A 22,197-nucleotide genomic window follows, 5' to 3' on the forward strand; every position below is an offset into this window, starting at 1 on the left:
TGCAACAGATCTTTTTAGGTAAAACCTGAAGGTTTTTTCTCCATTTGAAAAATATTTAGTATTTAAAAAAAAATAATTAAACAATACCTTTTCATCAAAATGCAAAAACAACATTTTCTGCCCTGTAGCGGGTAAATATTAAGTTAAAAATATGCCGCTTTTGCTGGTATATAGTACATTTTCTGGGCATTTCGAAAACACGCACAACTCAAAATTCAAGATTTTTGATTTATGACGTTCTTGAAAGAAGTGAGCGACATAGTAAAGGCCACGGCTTTTATAATAATCGATACAATTTCCATATAACTTATAATTTTCGACAAGTTAATATTCAATGAAATCATTTTCGTTACAATATTTTATACATTCGATGCCATTACATGATATTCGTTACGTTTTTTACAATATTCATTGTGATTTTCCATAATTTTTTAAATAATTTCCCCCGTAAATGCCCAGACTTCCATATTCTTCTTCATCTTTGATGAGATGTCAAAAAATAATATGAAAATAACTCCTGTAATTGGAGATAATCCAGATCTTGTGAACAAGTATTTGGACACACTCAAAATGTTGTATCGTGACAATTGTTTCGCCTTGTTAGGTCATTATCAATTAGTATTTTATAAAGTTTATAAAATATGCCACAAAGTTCTGCGAAAAACATTGGAGAGATTTTCATGATATTCGCGATACAATTTTCACAGGGTCGGGAGTGTGGGTCGAACCTTCAATTATCGTCATAAGTTCGGCATTTGATTTACGCCGAACGTACGTACACATGTGTTTGAACATTGTGGCAGTTAGTGGTCGGAGAGCTTGCCAAACTATTTCAGTCCATTCTCATATCATTCTTAGTCAGAATCTAAAAGCGACTCATATTAGAAAAAAATACTCTGATATAGACGACTGATTTGCGGGGATATTAATATCCGAGTGGGACTGCGGTTCGAATTTCACGCCAGACATTCTTTTATGCATTTAACTAACCATCACGCCGCTTCCGCAGGGATAGGCAGAGATAACAGAACGCCTCAGCACTATATTTTTGCAACACGTTATTTTTCTCCTCCACATTCATGCATCTCTTCATACATATCTGCCATATTTTCCAACTCCTGACCTGAATACACGCAAGTTTTGCCAAGCCTGATCATGCTAAGTTTTCCTATTATTTTTCGACATCTCATCAAAGATGAAGAAGAATATGGAAGTCTGGGCATTTACGGGGCTGACGACCGTCATAGGTTGGTTTAAGGGATGGTTGGTTTTACATTCACTAATTCTACCCATTATTGACAACAACACTACTCAGTAAAGTTCTAGTGATTCAAGAACACTATTTCAAAATGGGTTCATATATATATATATATATATATATATATATATATATATATATATATATATATATATATATATAGAACTTATAGGATATATATATATAGAATATATAGGACTAGTGTCCAAATACTTGTTAATTATATAAGAGTTTCTGCTTAGTAAAAAGCTTCTTTACATCTCACCAATAGATGTCTCTAGTGAAGTTCTAGTGATTCAAGAACAAGGTTTCTAAATTGGTTCATATATATATATAGAAATTCCAAGAATTTGAGTAGTGTGGTTGTCAATAATGGGTGAAATTGGTGAATGTAACACGTGTGTAAAGTGATCACTTAAACCAGCCTCTGACGGTCGTCAGCCCCGTAAATGCCCAGACTTCCATATTCTTCTTCATCTTTGATGATATGTAGAAAAATAATATGAAAAATACTCCTGTAATTGGAGATAATCCAGTTTTGTGAACAAGTATTTGGACACACTCAAAATGCTAAGTTTTCCTCGGTCTTCTTGTACTCCTGGTCATGCCCAGTTTTCCCTTATACGTTTCTTTTTCCAACTTATTTTGTCAATAAATAAAATTAAAATAAAACAGTTTCCACAACATTTCGAGTGTGTACAAATACTCATAAGCTACATAAAAAATTGAAATCATGTTTCAAACATTTTTCAGTATGTAAAAATAATCCGGGGTTCGGATCTTGCATACATCCAAATAAATCGGCCTCTGCTATATAAAAACATTCTGAATCCAACATAGATGACTGTTGTGAGCTCATATCGCTCACTCCTTTCAACAACGTCAAAAATCGTCAATTTTCAGTTGTGCATGTTTTCGGAATGCCAGAAAATGTACTATATCCCAGCAAAAGCGGCATATTTTTAACTAAATATTTACGCTACAGGGCAGAAAGTGTTGTTTTTGCTTTTTGAAGAAAAAGTATTGTTTTGTTATATTTTTAAATATACTAAATATTTTTCAAATGGAGAAAAAACGTTCAGGTTTTACCTAAAAAGATCTGTTGCATAGTAAAATGTTCAATAAGTTGCTTGATATTTATTTTTAATACATTTTATTATATTTTTAAACATTAAATACGATCTCCTAAAAAATCTAGTTTTTTGATTTATGACGTTGTTGAAAAGAGTGAACGATATGTACTGTGTCATGAGATTGATCAATATATCTAGGAGTTCCGAAATTTTAAGGTGTGGTCGTCAATCATGGGTAGAATGGTGAATCTTGCACTTGTATAAAGTGATCACTTAACCATCCTATGACAGGTTAAAAACCCCGTTAATGCCCAGACTTTCATATTCTTTTTCATCTATGTTGAGTTGTCGAAATGTAAATGAATTTTTTTAGCTGAACGCGAAGAATTTGATTTTAAATATATTATTTTGTTCAAAATTTTACGTTGAACGCAGAAAAACATTTTTTTAAATTCTTTGAACATCTGTGTTTGTATGTCATATTAAATGTGACATGGTATGACGTGCGGAATTTAAAAATGAAGTGCTGTCACATGTCTACATAATTTTGATAAATATTTTTTTAAGCACAATGTCATAAAATCAACTAACTAAAAACATCAGAGAGAACAGAACGCCACACCAATCTGTCTTTGCTAACATTCTTCACCTCTTCATACCCGCCGATTGTTTCGACTCCTGACCTAGCCACTTTCAAGAATTTGGCATATCTGATCGTGCCAAGTTTTTCTCGGTCTTCCTCTGCTCCTTTTTCCAATTACATTCGTCTCATAAATTTGTTTTACCGATCTTTACTCACCCATTCGTTCTACATGACCGAACCATTTCAACAATCCTTTCTTAATTTTATCGATAATGCTTATCTCAGCTTTGCATTCCTTCCTTATTTTACTATTCGAACATCTATCATACATCGTCTTGTCGCACATTCTTCTGAGAGATCGCATTTCGACTGCATTCAGTCTACTTTCATCCTTCTTTTGCCGACTCCATGTTTCACTTCCATGCATTAGAGTTGGAACCAGGACTCCGTTGTGTACTGCCAGTTTAGCTTTCGCTGATAGAATGATAGAGTACCTAGTAGTTCATTAATGCGTTGAAATTCGATAAATTCAATGACCAAACGATACCATATCAAATGACAGAACTCATTCACCTCATCGTGCTCCGCGGTTTGCCTACGCTTAGGAGTAACGAAAAAATACTCACAAAATTCAGAAAAATCGCCTGAAAATGTGAGCAAAATTACTGCAATAATTTTTGTTTTATTGTAACTGCAGACAGTTGTTTTTCAAGTTATTTCAAGTTAAATTTTTGTGTATATATCCAAAATTAAACAAGGTTATTGGATTGAATTCTACTTTTATTTACATATATCGCTCACTCCTTTCAAGAACGTCATAAATCAAAAATCGTTGATTTTCAGTTGTGCATGTTTTCGGAATTCCCAGAAAATGTACTATATCCCAGCAAAAGAGGCATATTTTTAACTTAATATTTACCCGCTACAGGGCAGAAAGTGTTGTTTTTGCATTTTGAAGAAAAGGTATTGTTTAATTATTTTTTTAAATATTCTAAATATTTTTCAAATGGATTTTTTTTAATTACCTAACGTCCAAGTGACTCTGAAATCTAGCTACGGCTCATGCAACACCGTTTATCATGTCCCTACTCAGGATTCGAATTTATAAGTTTCATAGCCTATGCCTACTCGTGAGTGGATTTACTCTTTATGTTTAAAGTTACTATAATTTCATGTAATTCATGAGTGAAAATTCTAGGCAAAAACACTCGCTTTTTCAAATGGAGAAAAAACTCTCAGGTTTTACCTAAAAAGATCTGTTGCACAGTAAAAAGTTCAATAAGTGGCTTAAATTTAATGGTTATACATTGTATTATATTTTTAAACATTAAAAACATTCTCCTGAAAAATCAAGTTTTTTGATTTATGACGTTCTTGAAAGGAGTGAGCGATACATATGATAATATGTAACGCATTGGATATATTAAGCAATCATTTTTCCTTTTTCATAGCTAACTTGATTTGTTGAGTCCGCCTCCGTAGTGTAATGGTCAGCACGCTCGGCCACCGTTCTGGAGGTCCCGGTTTCGATTCCCAAGGGGGGTAAAATAAATATTAGTGATTTTTTCACTGTCATATTTATTCAATATTACCCTGGACTGGTACCTGAAGCGGAGGGCTGATCACCTTTCCTTCATGTGTAAACGATCAAGATAACACTGCGTTTATATGACGCGGTGCCCTATGCACCATTGGGGTGCGGATAAGGGTTTTATTATATTATTATTAACTTGATTTGTTAGAATATAGATTAATAAGGTGATACGCTACTCATAAGAATTTAATTATATATATTTTTCTCTTTATAATTATGTACTGTCAGGAAATTTCAGTTAGGCACATTATTTTAGTTTATATTTGTGTTGTCTTAAACACAGTAGCAAGCAGTCAATTCTTTCCACTCATAAATTATCAGTTTATTTTACATAATATTTTTTTAAATTGTGATTTCTTGTTAGCTTTTCTGTCCAAATTATAAAGATACTCTTTTTAAAGATGATTTGATATACCTTTTTTATTCAATATTCACAAAAAATCATAAATACAAAATATTCTATTCTACTGTTTCTTTTAAAAGAAACCTTTTGTACCGATAAAAAATTTAAGCACGTTTTTCTCCTAAATTAAAAAAAAATACAGGGTTGTCCGGCGGTGTTGTGAAGTAGCGTTTTTCAACTACAGGGTGTTTCATACGTGACTTAACATTATTTTCCATCATAAAATATTTTGATATACACCACCCTGTCGTTCGAATGACACTCAAAGTCTATGAATATTTTTAAAACTACTTTTTGACATTTTAGTTGTTTAAGACAATATTTTTAAAATATTTTGCATACTGAGGTAATATCATACTGCAACAGCCAAACAATGTATACAATTGGTCAACTGTAAAAAATTAAATCTTCCTTAAAAAAATCAACAAATTAGTAGCAAAGTATAATACATACATATTTTTTGACTTATTATGAATTTCACTTGTTAGTGCTTTAATGCTTGTGTTCTTCAATTAAATTGAATGCTTTATTTTTAGCATATTTTTTTTATTTTTTATTTTATTTTACTTGGTATATACCACTATTTCTTCTATTGCGACACATGTTTCGATGCATTCCGCATCATCTTCAAAAATACAACGGATACTGTCAATCTACAGTTAAATGTTGATAAGACCTGCATTTTTTTTTACTTTTTGTGTGATACCTGTCTATGTTTGATGATGAAGAAAATGAAAAGATAGTCTTTTATTATTTTATATTGTTCAGGTATATATTTTGTTTAAAAAAAAAATTAAGATACAGTCAATATGATGAATTGTCCTTCAACGTCTCTCAACGTCCCAAGCATATAAGTCTATAAATTTAGGTTTTGTTTTACGTACGGTGTTTTGATAAGAGTGTGGAATACATACATCAAAACACGTGTTACAACATATTAGTTGAAATAGTGGTATTTATTAACTAAATGTTATTTTAATTTTAAAAAATATAGATATTAATACAAGGTTTCTGCCGAATCAATTAATGAAATGTTATTTGAACTGGGTGACATGACTGGGTAACATGATTTAAACTGTGTTTTAACTAGGTAACATGATTTTAACTGGGTTTTAATTGAGTAACATGGTTTAAAGTAGTTTTTTGCTGGGTAACATGATTATAACTGTGTTTTAACTGGGTAACATGATTTTATGTCCGCCTCCGTAGTGTAATGGTCAGCACGCTCGGCTACCGTTCTGGAGGTCCCGGGTTCGATTCCAAAGGGGGGTAAAATAAATATAAGTGATTTATTCACTGTACCATTTATTCAATACAACCATGGACTGGTACCTGAAGCGGAGGCCTGATCACCTTTCCTTCATGTGTAAACGATTAAGATAACACTGCGTTTATATGACACAGTGCCCTATGCATCTTTGGGGTGCGGATAAGGGTTTTATTATTTATTATTAAAATGATTTTAACTGAGTTTTGATTGGGTAACATGGTTTAAAGTAGGTTTTTGCTCTGTAGCATGATTTTAAATGGGATTTTACAGGAACTGGAGCAAGTCTAGTGTTTATTTTGTACGAAATATTCGTTACAAGGTCGAATAATAACAGGATTATGTGAATACGTATAAAATAAACTTTTTGATAACGTTTTAAAACATTAAAATGTTGTCAGTCTGCGTAGTTGATAAAAAAATGACATTTGAGACCGCTTCGAGAGTATTTGATGGAAAATATGTGATTACCTTTTTAAATAATTGAAATCTATATTTCAATTATGTTATGGGTTCAGGTGATGGAAGATGACCAACAAAATATTACTAGTTCTTTGACTTTGGTTCTTCTTTGACTAAGTGACTATTCTGATTTTACACTATTATATGTTTTGATAAAATTAAGATAATGTGCAGAGATAGTTTACACATATCGCATATAAAAAAAACTTGATTTTTCAGGAGAACGTTTTTAAAGTTTAAAAATATAACACAATGTATTAAAAATAAATATCAAGCCACTTACTAAACTTTTTACTGTGCAACAGATCTTTTTAAGGAAAACCTGAAGGTTTTTTCTCCATTTGAAAAATATTTAGTTTATTTAAAAAAATAATTAAACAATACCTTTTCTTCAAATTGAAAAACAACATTTTCTGTCCTGTAGCGGGTAAATATTAAGTTAAAAATATGCCTCTTTTTCTGGGGTATAGTACATTTTTTAGGCATTCTGAAAACATGCATAACTCAAAATTGTCGATTTTTGATTTATGACGTTCTTGAAAGGAGTGAGCGATATGGAACAAATGAGCGAGGAAAGAACATTAAAATGTATTAATGACCAAAATGTTATTGGAAATAGGAGCAGAAGAAGATTGACGAAAACTCGGCATGATCAAGTATTTAAAATATTATGCTTAAAAGTGGTCAGGTCAGGAGTTGGTATAATCAGCGGGTATGTATGAGGAGATGCTTGAATGAGGAAGAAGCGAAGAATGCTTGCAAAGACAGATAGGTGTGGCGTTCTATTCTCTCTGCCTACCCCTGCAGCAGGTAGCGTGATGGTTGATTAGTCAGATTGTTTCAGAGTTGTTTTTTTTTTAAAGATGGGAATTGCATTTAATGCTTATTATGTGCCAGGTTTATTGATCATTAAGTGCATTTTGGTTTCTTTTAACTAAATGAAGATATTTGATTTAAATCTGTGCTGAAACAGGTGGGATAATCTAGTGTGGGCTAATCAGCATTTGCTCATTGCTGGGAGGAAACCACGTTGCACTCCTCAGGAGAAGACGGACTGTTGGCTGTCGTCAACAGACCTTCCGTTCCACTAGAAGAGGGTCCGACATTTTGTTTACTAAGATTATTTATTCATATTTTGCATAAACAAACGTTGACAGTTTTAATTTTATAGAAAGATAATAACACACACAATTTGAATATTTATTTGTTTATTTAAACATTATGCAAAGAAAATAAATAAATACATTGGCGGGCTTATTGGTAAAAAGTAATATCTTCAAACTAACCAAAAACAGACTAGTGATATTGATCAAAACGTTTGACACCATATATAGCTGTTTGCAATCAGAGGGTAGATAGTACTTGAACATTAAAAAAAACATAATATAATAAAATAATAAAACCCTTACCGCATCCCAATGGTGCATAGTGCACTGCTTCATATAAACGCAGTGTTATCTCGATCGTTTACACATAAAGGAAAGGTGATCAGCCCTCCACTTCAGGTACCAGTCCAGTGTAATATTGAATAAATATTAGAGTGAAAAAATCAGTTATATTTATTAAACCCCCCTGGGAATCGAACCCGGGACCTCCAGAACGGTAGCCGAGCATGCTTACCATTACACTACGGAGGCGGACGTAAAAAACATAAATTACAAATTAACATATAAAAAACATAAATTACAAAAGATGATAATAAAGAGGGCAAAGGAAAAAGGGAGTTTAAGGAAGGAGGTAGAGGGAAAAACTTAGGGAAGAGGTTTGATGGACAATTAGGATTCTAATGATAGATAGTAATGTCTCTGACGTTTTTTAAAAGTTATTAGAGAAGGTGCATTTTTTACAAGGAGAGTCAATTCGTTCCATAGTCTGGCCGCTTGGACAGAGATGGAATTACTGAAGAATGATGTGTTATGGCGAGTAATGGAAAATGTTCTTTCTTAGGAAGAACGGAGTGATAGACCATGATCTGAGAGGTATATAAAATATAGCCAGATATTTAGGTGCATTGGGGTTGTAAAGAATGTATGATAGATGTGCGAATAGTGAAATAAGGAAGGAATGCAAAGCTGAGATAAGCATTATCGATAAAATTAAGAAAGGTGTGTTGAGATGGTTTGGACATGTAGAACGAATGAGTGAGGAAAGAACGGTAAAACAAATTTATGAGGTGAATGTTAGTGGGAAAAGAAGCAGAGGAAGACCGGGAAAAACATGGCACGATCAGGTATGCCAAATACTTGAAAGTGGTCAGGTTAGGAGTCGTAACAATCGGCGGGTATGTATGAGGAGATGCATGAACGTGGAAGAGGCGAAGAATGTTTGCAAGGACAGAGTGGTGTGGCGCTCTATTCTCTCTGCCTACCCCTGTGGGGAAGCGGTGTGATGGTTACTTAGTTAGTTAGTTAGGGGTTGTAAAGAATAGTATAAAGTAGCGTGAGAGATTGAAGATTTATGCGCTGGTTGAAGTGAAGCCATTTTAGTTCCGTGCGAGAAGGTGAAACATAGCTTTAACCCTTTCCGGTCCATATATTTTTTTAAAATAATTCCACCAGGTCCACAATAAATTTACAGCATCACAGGGTGAAACAATACATCCAAAGTTTTTTTTTTTAAAAACACTTGTGTTAAAAATTTATTTTTATTTTTAATGTATCATTGAATTCTCGTCCCAGTATACCGCACACTAAATACGAGTGAGAAAAAAATATGTTTGCTTGTATTTTTATTCAATATTACCCTGGACTGGTACCTGAAGCGGAGGGCTGATCACCTTTCCTTCGTGTGTTAACGATCAAGATAACACTGTGTTTGTATAATACAGTGCCCTATGCACCATTTGGGTGCGGATAAGGGTTGAAAAGTATTTTAACACTAAACAAACTGATGAAGAAAAAAAATGTCCAATGACATTCGACTTAAGACTCACCTGAATAAAGTCGATATCAAATAAAATTCGACTTTATTTATTGTTTCGGCATTAACTTTGTTATTATACAGACCTGAATGATGGAAGTTTAACTTCTGAAACATGTAGTCTATAATAAAACTCAAGTGGTAAAAAACGAAGTGTTTTCTTTAATCATTGTAACATTCGATTTAGGAGCGGAAAGGGTTAAAAGTTGTTTGTAACTTATAGAGTGACTGTGATGAATTTATAAATCACTGACAGCTAAACTGAAATGTGACAGATCTTCATGAATCAGATCTGGCGAGAGATATATATCTTGATGGGCCCTTTGCAACAGAATGCCACAGACGGAGATGAATGGGGCAGATGAGAAATGACGTCAGTTGCACAATAGACGAAGATTGAATATGAAAAAGTAACGGTTGACCTAAAAACGTGGTGGTCTGAGAAAAAAATAAAGATAGAGTTGAAATATTGGAGAAGAATGGAAACTCTTGTTATGTCTAGTCAAATTGATTGTCATGCTCTACCGAAGCAATGTGGACAGAGAAAGTATTGTTTAGTTTAGCCTAGTAGATAATTTGGGAATATTCTTCTTCAAATGTGAATACTTTGACATCCCAACAAAGATGAAGAAGTCTGGAAGTTATGTCTAGTCAAGGAGTCTGGAGTTATGTCTAGTCAAATTGATTGTCATGCTCTACCGAAGCGATGTGGACAGAGAAATTATTGTTTAGTTTAGCCTAGTAGATAATTTGGGAATATTCTTATTAAAATGTGAGTATTTTGACATCCCAACAAAGATGAAGAAGTCTGGAAGTTATGTCTAGTCAAGGAGTCTGGAGTTATGTCTAGTCAAATTGATTGTCATGCTCTACCGAAGCGATGTGGACAGAGAAATGATTGTTTAGTTTAGGCTAGTAGATAATTTGGGAATATTCTTATTAAAATGTGAGTATTTTGACATCCCAACAAAGATGAAGAAGTCTGGAAGTTATGTCTAGTCAAGGAGTCTGGAGTTATGTCTAGTCAAATTGATTGTCATGCTCTACCGAAGCAATGTGGACAGAGAAATTATTGTTTAGTTTAGCCTAGTAGATAATTTGGGAATATTCTTCTTCAAATGTGAATACTTTGACATCCCAACAAAGATGAAGAAGTCTGGAAGTTATGTCTAGTCAAGGAGTCTGGAGTTATGTCTAGTCAAATTGATTGTCATGCTCTACCGAAGCGATGTGGACAGAGAAATGATTGTTTAGTTTAGGCTAGTAGATAATTTGGGAATAATCTTATTAAAATGTGAGTATTTTGACATCTCAATATAGATGAAGAAGTCTGGATACTTTATATATATAATATTTTATATTTATTAGTTGCCTTAGAAAATTTTCCTTGCCCATGTACAAGGATTTACAGCATATTTAGTTTATATCCATCAGTCAAGATCCGTTACATGGCTCATTTATTTATATATAATTTATATTTGAAGCACTTACTTTGTGAATTCCCACTTTATAATTAAAATGTTAATAATAAATAATAAAACCCTTATCCGCACCCCAATGGTGCATAGGGCACTGCGTCATATAAACGCAGTGTTATCTTGATCGTTTACACATGAAGGAAAGGTGATCAGCCCTCCGCTTCAGGTACCAGTCCAGGGTAATATTGAATAAATATTACAGTGAAAAAATCACTTATATTTATTTTACCCCCCTTGGGAATCGAACCCGGGACCTCCAGGACGGTAGCCGAGCGTGCTGACCATTACACTACGGAGGCGGACTTTGTGAATTCCCACTTTATAATTAAAATGTTACTTTTTTTTAAATTAAAACAAAGCCACATTTTAATCATTTATTTATCTTATTCGTCTTGTCACATTTCTGTACGAGGGTCTAATTTGATCTGTTTCCCTAGATTATCTGGGCCTTCAGTACCTCTAGGCGTAGAGATGAAGTATATTGTATGTATGATGGTTGATTGATGGAGTCGAGAGATGTATGTAATCTAGTATCTAGTGTAGATGGTCCGGTAACACGGCTCTAATTTTATCTGTTTACCTAGATATTTTGGACGCTTAGACCCGTAAAACGCAGAGACGATGTATATTGTATGTACCTGTATGATGGTTGACTGATGGAGTCGAGATTGGTGAGGTGTATGTAATCTAGTATCTAGTGAAGATGGTCCTGTATCTAATCTGGTAGCTTTGTTTTGATAATTTGGGCATTCAGCCCTCTGAGGCGTAGAGATGATGTAGATTCTATGTATGATGGTTGACTGGTGGAGTCGAGATTGGTGAGGTGTATGTAATTTAGTATCTAGTATAGATGGTCCTGTATCTAATTTGGTAGCTTTGCGTAGATAATTTGGGCATTCAGCCCTCTGAGGCGTAAAGATGATGTAGATTCTATGTATGATGGTTGACTGATGGAGTCGAGATTGGTGAGGTGTATGTAATTTAGTATCTAGTATAGATGGTCATGTCTCTAATTTGATCTGTATGTCCAGATAATTTGTTTGAATGTTTGCCAGATGTTCGATTGATAGAATCAAGAGGTCTATGTAATCTAGTATGTAATGTAGATGGTCCTGTCTCTAATTTGTCCTCTTTGCGTAGATAATTTGGGCATTCAGCCCTTCCCGAGGCGTAGAGATGATGTATATTGTATGTATGATGGTTTACTGATGGAGTATCTAGTATAGATGGTCTTGTCTATAATTTGATCTCTTTGCCTAGATAATTTGTGTTGATGTTTGCCAGATGTTTGACTGATGGAATCAAGAAGTCTATGTTATCTAGTATCCTGTCTCTAATTTTATGTATTTGCGTAGATAATTTGGACATTCAGCCTCTCCCTCTGAGGTGTAGAGATGATGCATATTGTATGAATGATGGTTTACTGATGGAGTGTCTAGTGTAGATGGTCTTGTCTCTAATTTGATCTGTTTGTCTAGATAATTTGATTGATGGAGTCAAGAGATGGATGCAATCTAGTATCTAGTGCACATGGTCCTGTAACATGGCTCTAATCTGTTTACCTAGATGTTTTGGATGATCAGTCCCCTAAAACGTAGAGATGATGTATATTGTATGTACATATGATTGTTGACTGATAGAATTGAGAGGTGTATGTAATATAGTATCTATTGTAGATGGTCCTGTCTCTAATTTGATGTATTTGCTTAGATAATTTGGGTATTCAGCCTCTGCCGAGGCGTAAAGATGATGTATATTGTATATTTGACGGTTTACTGGTGGAGTACCTTGTATAAATGGCCTTGTCTCTGATTTGATCTGTTTGTCTAGACAATTTAGTAAAATGTTTGCTAGATATTTGATTGATGAAGACAAGAGGTCTATTTAATCTAGTATCTAGTGTAGATGGTCTTGTCTCTAATTTGTCATCTTTGCTTTAATATTAAGGGCATTTAGCCTCTCCTGAGGCGTAGAGATGATGCATTTTGTATGTATGTATGTTAGTTGACTGATGGAGTATCTAGTGTAGATGGTTCTGTCTCAATTTGATCTGTTTATCTAGATAATTTGTTTCGATGTTATTCTGTCTCTAATTTGCCATGTTTGCTTAGATAATTTGGGCATTCAGCCTCTGCCGAGGCGTGGCAGTGCCGGATCCAGGCACGAGTGAAGATGGGTGTGGTTGAGGACTTCGCCCCGAGCTTCACGCAGAAGCCGCAGCTGCGCCAGGAGGACGATGGCAACAAGCTGGTGTTCGAGTGCCAGCTGCTCGGCTCCCCGCAGCCCGAGATCTGCTGGTACAGAAGCGATGAGCTCCTTAAGGAGGATAATAGGACGCAATTTAGGTGAGAACAACAATTCTACTTCTAGACTTTATATTTGAAGCACTAACTTTGTGATTTTCCATTTTATAATTAAAATGTAACTTTGTTTTAAATCACTATAAATATGTTGGGTAGTATATCGAAGTCGTACAGGAGAAAGTGAACAACTAACAAAACGTTAAGTGTTCAGGACGGCCATTTAAGTCACTTTTGCTTGGCAAGAAAATAAACATCAATGGAGTTAGTCATTTTTAACAAGTCACTATATTATACTTCCAACATTTTGAGTGTGTCCAAATACTTGTTCACAAAATCTGGATTATCTCCAATTACAGGAGTTATTTTCATATTATTTCATGTGTGTGATTATAATCCGGGATTCGGACCTCACATGCTAATATAAGAGTTTCTGCTTCATAAAAAGCTTCTTTACATCTCACCAATAGATGTCTCTAGTGAAGTTCTAGTGATTCAAGAACAAGGTTTCTAAATTGGTTCATATATATAGAACTTCCAAGAATTTGAGTAGTGTGGTTGTCAATAATTGGTAGAATTAATGAATGTTACACGTGTGTAAAGTGATCACTTAAACCAGCCTATGATGGTTGTCAGCCCCGTAAATGCCCAGACTTCCATATTCTTCTTCATCTTTGATGAGATGTCAAAAAATTATACTTCCAAGTTTCAAATCTTTTTCAGGGTAATATTAAGCCAGTAAGATATCAAATAGTCAATGATTAGGTTTTTGTGAAACAATGCACTTGGTCACTTTCTCCTGTTTGACTACGATATGTTAATACGTGACGCGTTTCGTCTTATCAAGACATTATCAAACACACCTTGTTTAATTTTAGATATATTACCCAACAATTCAAAATGGAATTCTACCAACTGTTTGCAGTTACAATAAACACTATAAATATTTTATTATAACTTAATTATAATGACTACCGGTTCAGTCTTGATAAAGAAGCGGTTAGCTTTGAAACCGGTAGACATTAAAATTATGTTATAATAACATATTTATAGTGATTTTAAAACAAAGTTACATTTTAATTCTAAAATTTTACTCTTTTTACCTATGGTGTTCACAAACCATGGTCAAAATGTAAAACCAAGCAAAAACATGAACTATAAAGAGTTTCAGTTTATTTCCAACATTTTGAGTGTGTCCAAATACTTGTTCACAAAATCTGGATTATCAATTATGGTTATTTTCATATTATTTTTTCACATCTCATCAAAGATGAAGAAGAATAATTAAACAATACCCTTTCTCCAAAATGCAAAAACAACACTTTCTGCCCTATAGCAGGTATTTTTGATTTATGACGTTTTTGAAAGGAGTGAGCGATATATGGACACCTACGCACATAACTAGTATTTTATGTGTTTTTATAGAAATCTGTAGATAGATGTGATGAATAAAACATTGGCTGTTAAGATTCAGTGCATATTTATTTTACATAGAAATAATATAAAGTTTTAGTAATATGAAAAGTATGAAAAGGGACAGTAGTGTTGTTACATGTCAAAAATATGTCAAAAACATAATTCTGTCTTGAATGAGTACTTAATTTTATGATTTTATTAAAACTGTGAACGTGTCAATAAATGGTGGGATGTTAAGATAAGGGTGCTTTACCCTATGTTTAAATAAATAACTCCTAAGTGGACAAACCCGGATTTGTGAACACAATTTTGAACACTCAAAACAATTTGGTCACTCCACATAAAAATAAAGCCGTAAACGCATTTCAGTGGTCGTTATGTGTATTTACTGCACCCGAAAAATAGCGATTATTCCTGTTATTCTTATCCGGGAAACATAAATCCGAGGAGGTCTTAAAAATGATCATTTCATTTGAAACGCTAACGACATTTATTTTGAGAAAGACATGCATAATGTACGAAGTTCGTTCCACTTTAGATGAATCAGTTCTAAAAATGCACTTTTCACTGCAGCTGCTGCCGTAATTTTGGCTTGGGTGAAACATTTATTTATTGAAGTTGCTATAATCAAAATAAATAAAGTCACTGAAAAGAAATTGTCAGCTAAAAATAGATTTATGGGGCACTCGGTGTGAATTGGTGACCTCGGCTCAGCCAAAGTAAACAGAATTATTTTTTTTACTCTTTTTTACTGCTTTTTTTAACTCTTTAAAAAAAGCCGGCGTCAGATTCTCTTTTTTGCTGGAAATAATGAAGACCGTGATGTAATTGGTCGTAAAATGTAGCGTCTCAAGTTATTCGTGGTCAGAAATACTACTGAAAATATCTGGAAGGACTCCAAAAAGACAGAATAATTAAATTTACACGATACGCAAAGACAGCTGAGATGAGGCGTCGGACAATTCTTGACCAAAGAACTTTGAAAATAAACACAACTAACCCTTAATAGCTAAACAGTCGTCTGGCGGACTACGCAATTAAAAACGTGAAACTTATTATCAAAATCGAAAGTATTATTTTTTTGTCCGCCCCCGTAGTGTAATGGTCAGCACGCTTGGCTACCGTACTGGAGGTCCCAGGTTCGATTCCCAGGGGGGGTCAAATAAATATATGTGATTTTTTCACTGTAATATTTATTCAATATTACCCTGGACTGGTACCTGAAGCGGAGGGCTGATCACCTTTCCTTCATGTGTAAACGATCAAGATAACACTGCGTTTATATGCAGTGCCCTATGCACCATTGGGGTGCGGATAAGGGTTTATTATTATTATTATTCTTTTTTGACATCTGATCAAAGATGAAGAAGAATATGGAAGTCTGGGCATTTACACGGCTGACGACCGTCATAGGGTGGTTTAAGTGATCACTTTACACACGTGTAGCATTCACCAATTCTACCCATTATTGACAACCACACTACTCAAATTCTCAAAAGGTTGTTAATCAAAAGTAGGTACTTATTAAAAATAGGAACCGGTTACATGGTACTTAAGTTTAGTTAATTAGGAATGAATGTAAGAGACATTTAATAATAAATCACTATTCCGCACAGCTACTACATACATATGTCAATATTGTACAATCCACAAATGGCATTGTATCTACAAATATAGTTTAGTTATCTAAGGTTAAAACAGATGTTCTTATTATTCTATTTTTTTACTGAAATATAAATAAAATATTGAAATATATAGCTTTCTTACCCTTGCTATAACAAATGCAAGGGGCACTGCATTGGATGGAAACAGCGTTATCTTGTTCGTCAAATACACGAAGAAAAAGTGATCAACCTGAATCGCTTGATCCTGAATCCTTCATGCAATTCACGATCGAGATAATGCTCCCAACTTATCGTCTTTGTAGACTGCTGGAGTCAGCTCTCCTCGTCCTCAGGTTGTAGGTCCTTCTGTCATGGGCAACGTCACCTAGGCCATACCTTCGAATAATGTTATCTTTCTGCAGCATCCATGAATTCTTTGATATTCCTCTCCACGGCGATTGCCTGGTTCACAATATGATCAGGTTCTCTGTGTCCTATGTGCCTATACCATCTCAATTGCCTTCCTTCTACCTTAATATTGATGTCCGTCACATCCAGACTTCCACGAATGCGTGGACTCTTTATATTGTCTCTAAGGGACACTCCAGCTAACCACCTAACCAATTGAATTTCAGCAGTTTCTAGCTGTCTAGAGTAAGTGTTACATATCATCCAGCATTTGGAACCAAAGAGGAGTGCGGGTCTGACAATTGTTTGTCTGACATATCGCTCACTCCTTTCAAGAACGTCATATATCAAAATTCGTCAATTTTCAGTTGTGCATGTCTTCAGAATGCCCAGAAAATATACTTTATCCCAGCAAAAGCGGCATATTTTTAACTTAATATTTACCCGCTACAGGGCAGAAAGTGTTGTTTTTGCAATTTGTTTTATTATTATTTTTTTAAATATACTGAATATTTTTCAAATCGAGAAAAAACCTTCAAGTTCTACCTAAAAAGATCAGTTGCACAGTAAAAAGTTCAATAAGTGGCTTGATATTTATTTTTAATACATTTTATCATATTTTTAAACTTTGAAAACGATCTCCTGAAAAATCAAGTTTTTTTATTTATGACGTTCTTGAAAGGAGTGAGCGATATGAATCATAACTTAGTTATATTATTTTGAGAAATAAAAAGACTTTGTGCGAGTGGATCGAAACACAAAGTCTTTTTATTTCTCAAAATAATATATCAATTTGATCCACAAAGTTAATGCTTTCAATATTCAAAACATAACTTAGTTTTGCTAAATTGTGGACAAGTGCTTTTTGATACAGACTTGGGTTAAAGTGATGCAAACTGATGTGATTAAGAATTGTGAATGTTAATATGGATCTGTTTTTCAGGATACAATCCGTTGAAACCAACAAGTTCCTGGTCGTCTTGGAGTTAGACGACGTGATAGAGACAGATGCTGGACTCTACAAAGTTAAGGCTAAGAACAAGATGGGCGAGGTGGCCGCCTCCATCAATCTTAACTTCAGTCGTAAGTATCTTTTTTCTTTACTTCTTCTTCTGTGCGTGTCATGTCAAGTCTCTCCAACATCGACTATAGCTCTGCGTGTCATGCCAATTCTCTTCAACATCGACTATAACTTAAAAGTGGTTGTTCTTGTCTTGGGCAACTTTAGACAGCCCCTTGACTGTTTTAATCTCTGTCCAATGTCGAATATTCCGGAGCCAGGAGATCTGCCTTCTGTCCACACCTTGTCGACCCTAGATTATGTGCAATAGCTCGTACTTCTCTCCTATAAGCACACACTTTAGATGGGACGCCTTCCGGACCTTGATATCAGTCAGCAACTACCCTATGACCACTCCATAGTGTAATGGGTATAACCCAATACTTCAATATGTTAGTCTTCTTCTGTGCGTGTCATGTCAAGTCTCCCCGATATCGACTATTATTTGAGAGTAATTGTCCTTGTCTAAAACAGCTCTAAACAGCTCCTTGACGGTTCTGATCTTCGTCCAATCTCGTATATTATAGAGCCAGGAGATCTGCCTTCTGCCCACACTTTATTGACCCTCTATTAGGTGCAATAGCTTGTACTTATCTCTTCTAACTAAGCACATGCTACAGATAGGACACCTTTGATATCAGTCAGCAACTGTCATCATACTTGCTCTTTGGAGCACATTTATGTTGCTAACCATATAGGTTCATGGAATGCGTAGTATCTTAATCGAGTGAATTGCAACTCAAGCTAATATCTCTGACATGCGCTGAGTTGTAGAGACAGAGGAGATGCAGAGGATGGAGGAGATGGGTGGAGACTGACCATAAAAGAAACAAACCAATCATCACACAGATGAGACAATTTGTCTACAAATTTCTTCTTCGTCTTCTTTTTCTAGATCCTAAGGATCTGTTTGTGCTTCCGCTTGTAGCTCTTGGGATGTTGACTCCCAGCTGTCTTTCCACCTTTTTGGAGGTCTGCCTGGGGGTCTACGTGCTTCAGGGATTCCTTGAAGGGCGATACGTGGAAGTCTGTCATGTACAAATTTCCATTTGGATTAACATTATCTTCAGAGCTGTTTGTCAAACGCGACGAGACAAGTGTTCAAGGATATAAATGACTTTGTTTGTAAAATACCAAACGCTTTGATTTGATGCCAATTCGCTCAAAAGTAATTAATCGAAGTGTTTCTTTAACCAATCGACTGTTTAATCCGTGCTAATGATACAGGCGTTGATTGATTATTTAGAACTAATCAAACATTCAATGGATACAATAGTTCAATATACCTACTTTGAAAGAAATATTTTATGAACAATAAATAATCGATAATCTTTTGATGAGACCGATCATAATATCAACACGACGTATAAATAATGAAGTATCAAAAGTGAAACATCATCAAAGGTATTTTTTTAAACGTTTTTCTTTATTAAAAAGTTGGTAGAATTTTTGGCAGATCCGAATTCATTCATTCTAAAAATTGTTATCAAAGACATTTAAATTAACCTCTAAGCTGCTAGATTTCGAGTGTCAAACTTTCCGTCCCGTGCTGGATTATTTTACATTACAATATTTTTGACAAAAAAGCATATTTTTGCCTATTTTTTGTAGTGAAACTTTCGGATATCCATCATAGATGTTCACAGTATACAATGCACTTTACTTATTATGTTTTTATGGTGTATTTACACAAAAATATTAACATTTACGGACTCGCGGCCTAAAGTATGGCGGCTGTATAGAAGACGCGGCTGTGACCGGAAGTATTCACGATAAAGTTGACACTAAATTAAAATAATTTTGATATTTTATGACAATAAATCAAAGAAAACTAATTCATCCATGCCTCGAACCAAATTTAAGTACAAAAAATTATCCATAGGTGTTGATATGAGTACGTAAAGTTGAAAAACGACTATGCATGCGATCCGCAGTCAACGGTACTTCTATAAAAAACGACAAAACGACAATAGATGCGATCCGCAGCTTACGGGTTAATCAAGCCCTTCTCAAAACTGACGTACTTCGCCATCTTGTTTTTTTTCTTCTTTTCTATCGCACACTGTTTTATCGGCGAACCGTTTTTGAAATTTAAAAAAATCAATTATTCATTTCTTAGGTACTTTTTTCTTGTGTCCAGTATTGAACAAAGTCCTCCCTCTTGGACTTCCACAGTTTTCTGTTGGACGCGATTCTCTTTGTGGGCGATTCTCTTTTTAGGTTATTGTAGGCCCGCCACTGTTTTATGTCACCAAACCATCTTGTCTGGGGTCTACCAACGCTTCTAGGCCTCCAGTCAAGCACCATTTTCATCCATCTATCCTCAGACACACATTCTAGCCCTGGACTTTCCGTGGGTAAACTTCTAGCAGTTCTCAATGGTCTTTCAACACAAGACGTCCGAGTCGAATGTCCGTCTCTCGTAATTTCTCCGAGCGCGATTGCGCAACAGCTGTCACGAAGCACCTCTCGCTGCCAAGTGGCTCGGATACCTGGACTAAATATACCTGCCTCGGAGCGTGACGTCACGGGAACGGGAGCGATCTCAAAGGCGGGTCGCTTATAGTCGGTGACCTTAACATTCTAACGAGACAATTGACTTGGGAGAATAATGGGGAAATCTCTGACCCACTTTTGAGGGGACTTGTCTTACAACTGGATTGATTTTTTTAAATTTTATTTATTTATTTATACCAAATTCGCTCTCTATGTGGATCAAATCGACGGCCCCTACGTAAAGTACTCTTCTATTATTTTTTATATCTCATCAAAGATGAAGAAGAATATGGAAGTCTGGGCATTTGCGGGGCTGACGACCGTCATAGGCTGGTTTAAGTGATCACTTTACACGCGTGTAACATTCACCAATTCTACCCATTATTGACAACCACACTACTCAAATTCTTGGAAGTTCTATATATATGAACCAATTTTGAAACCTTGTTCTTGAATCACTAGAACTTCACTAGAGACATCTATTGATGAGATGTAAAGAAGCTTTTTATTAAGCAGAAACTCTTATATTATTAACAAGTATTTGGACACACTCAAAATGTTGTAAAGTACTCTATCTGCAAATCGGTTACCTTACAGGAGAGAGCTTATAAGATTTTTTCAACGTATTTTTATTTGCATTCGATTCCTAGGGGGGTGAAATAAATAAAAGGGATTTTTTTCACTCTAATATTTATTCAATATTACCCTGGACTGGTACCTAAAGCGGAGGGCTGATAACCTTTCCTTCGTGTATTAACGATCAAGATAACACTGTGATTACACAATGCAGTGCCCTATGCACCATTGAGGGTTTGAATTGCATTGATTTTTTTTTATTAATTAACGGTTTTATCTGAAATTCTAATCTAGTATTATACATTTAAAAACACAATAAAATAATGTAAATAATTTGTAATAATTAATTAATCTAATAATTAATTTGTAACAGTTAGTCATTTTTAACTAGTCAAAATATTATACTTCCAAGTTTAAAATTGCTTTGGGATTTTTTAAAGGCAATATTAAGCTAGTAAGATATCAATTAGTCAATAATAATGTTTTTGTCAAAAAATGCACTTGGTCACTTTCTCCTGTATGACTACGATATATATGTATATATATGTATATATATATATATATATATATATATATATATATATGTATATATATATATATATATATATATGTATATATGTATATATATATATATATATGTATATATGTATATATATATATATATATATATATATATGTATTATATATATATATATATATATATATATATATATATATATATATGTATTTATATATATATGTATATATATATATATGTATATATATATATATATGTATATATATATATATATATATATATATATATATATATGTATATATATATATATGTATATATATATATGTATATATATGTATATATATATATATATATATATATATATATATATATATATATATATATATATATATATATATATATATATATATATATATATATATATATATATATATATATATATATATATATATATATATATATATACATATACATATACATATACATATACATATACATATACATATACATATACATATACATATACATATACATATACATATACATATACATATACATATACATATACATATACATTTACATATACATATACATATACATATACATATACATATACATATACATATACATATACATATACATATACATATACATATACATATACATATACATATACATATACATATACATATACATATACATATACATATACATATATATATATATATATATATATATATATATATATATATATATATATATATATATATATATATATATATA

General features: G+C 33.7%; 1 protein-coding gene across 32 annotated transcripts in view; it reads left to right on the plus strand.

Moving 5' to 3' along the window:
* bt (projectin protein bent) overlaps positions 1–22,197 on the plus strand; it is a 288,017-nt gene that overhangs the window by 26,468 nt on the left and 239,352 nt on the right. For all 32 annotated transcript variants that reach the window (XM_088260322.1, XM_088260293.1, XM_088260302.1 and 29 more), the window contains exons 2-3: positions 13,149–13,382; positions 17,709–17,848. In XM_088260322.1, coding sequence (XP_088116448.1) covers positions 13,210–13,382; positions 17,709–17,848 — 313 coding nt within the window. In that variant the 5' untranslated portion in view covers positions 13,149–13,209. The remainder of the gene's footprint in view (positions 1–13,148; positions 13,383–17,708; positions 17,849–22,197) is intronic.

This window comes from Brachycentrus maculatus, unplaced genomic scaffold, assembly GCF_059751285.1.
Source record: "Brachycentrus maculatus isolate JH-2025_06_01 unplaced genomic scaffold, ASM5975128v1 h1tg000131l, whole genome shotgun sequence".
Taxonomy (NCBI): domain Eukaryota; kingdom Metazoa; phylum Arthropoda; class Insecta; order Trichoptera; family Brachycentridae; genus Brachycentrus; species Brachycentrus maculatus.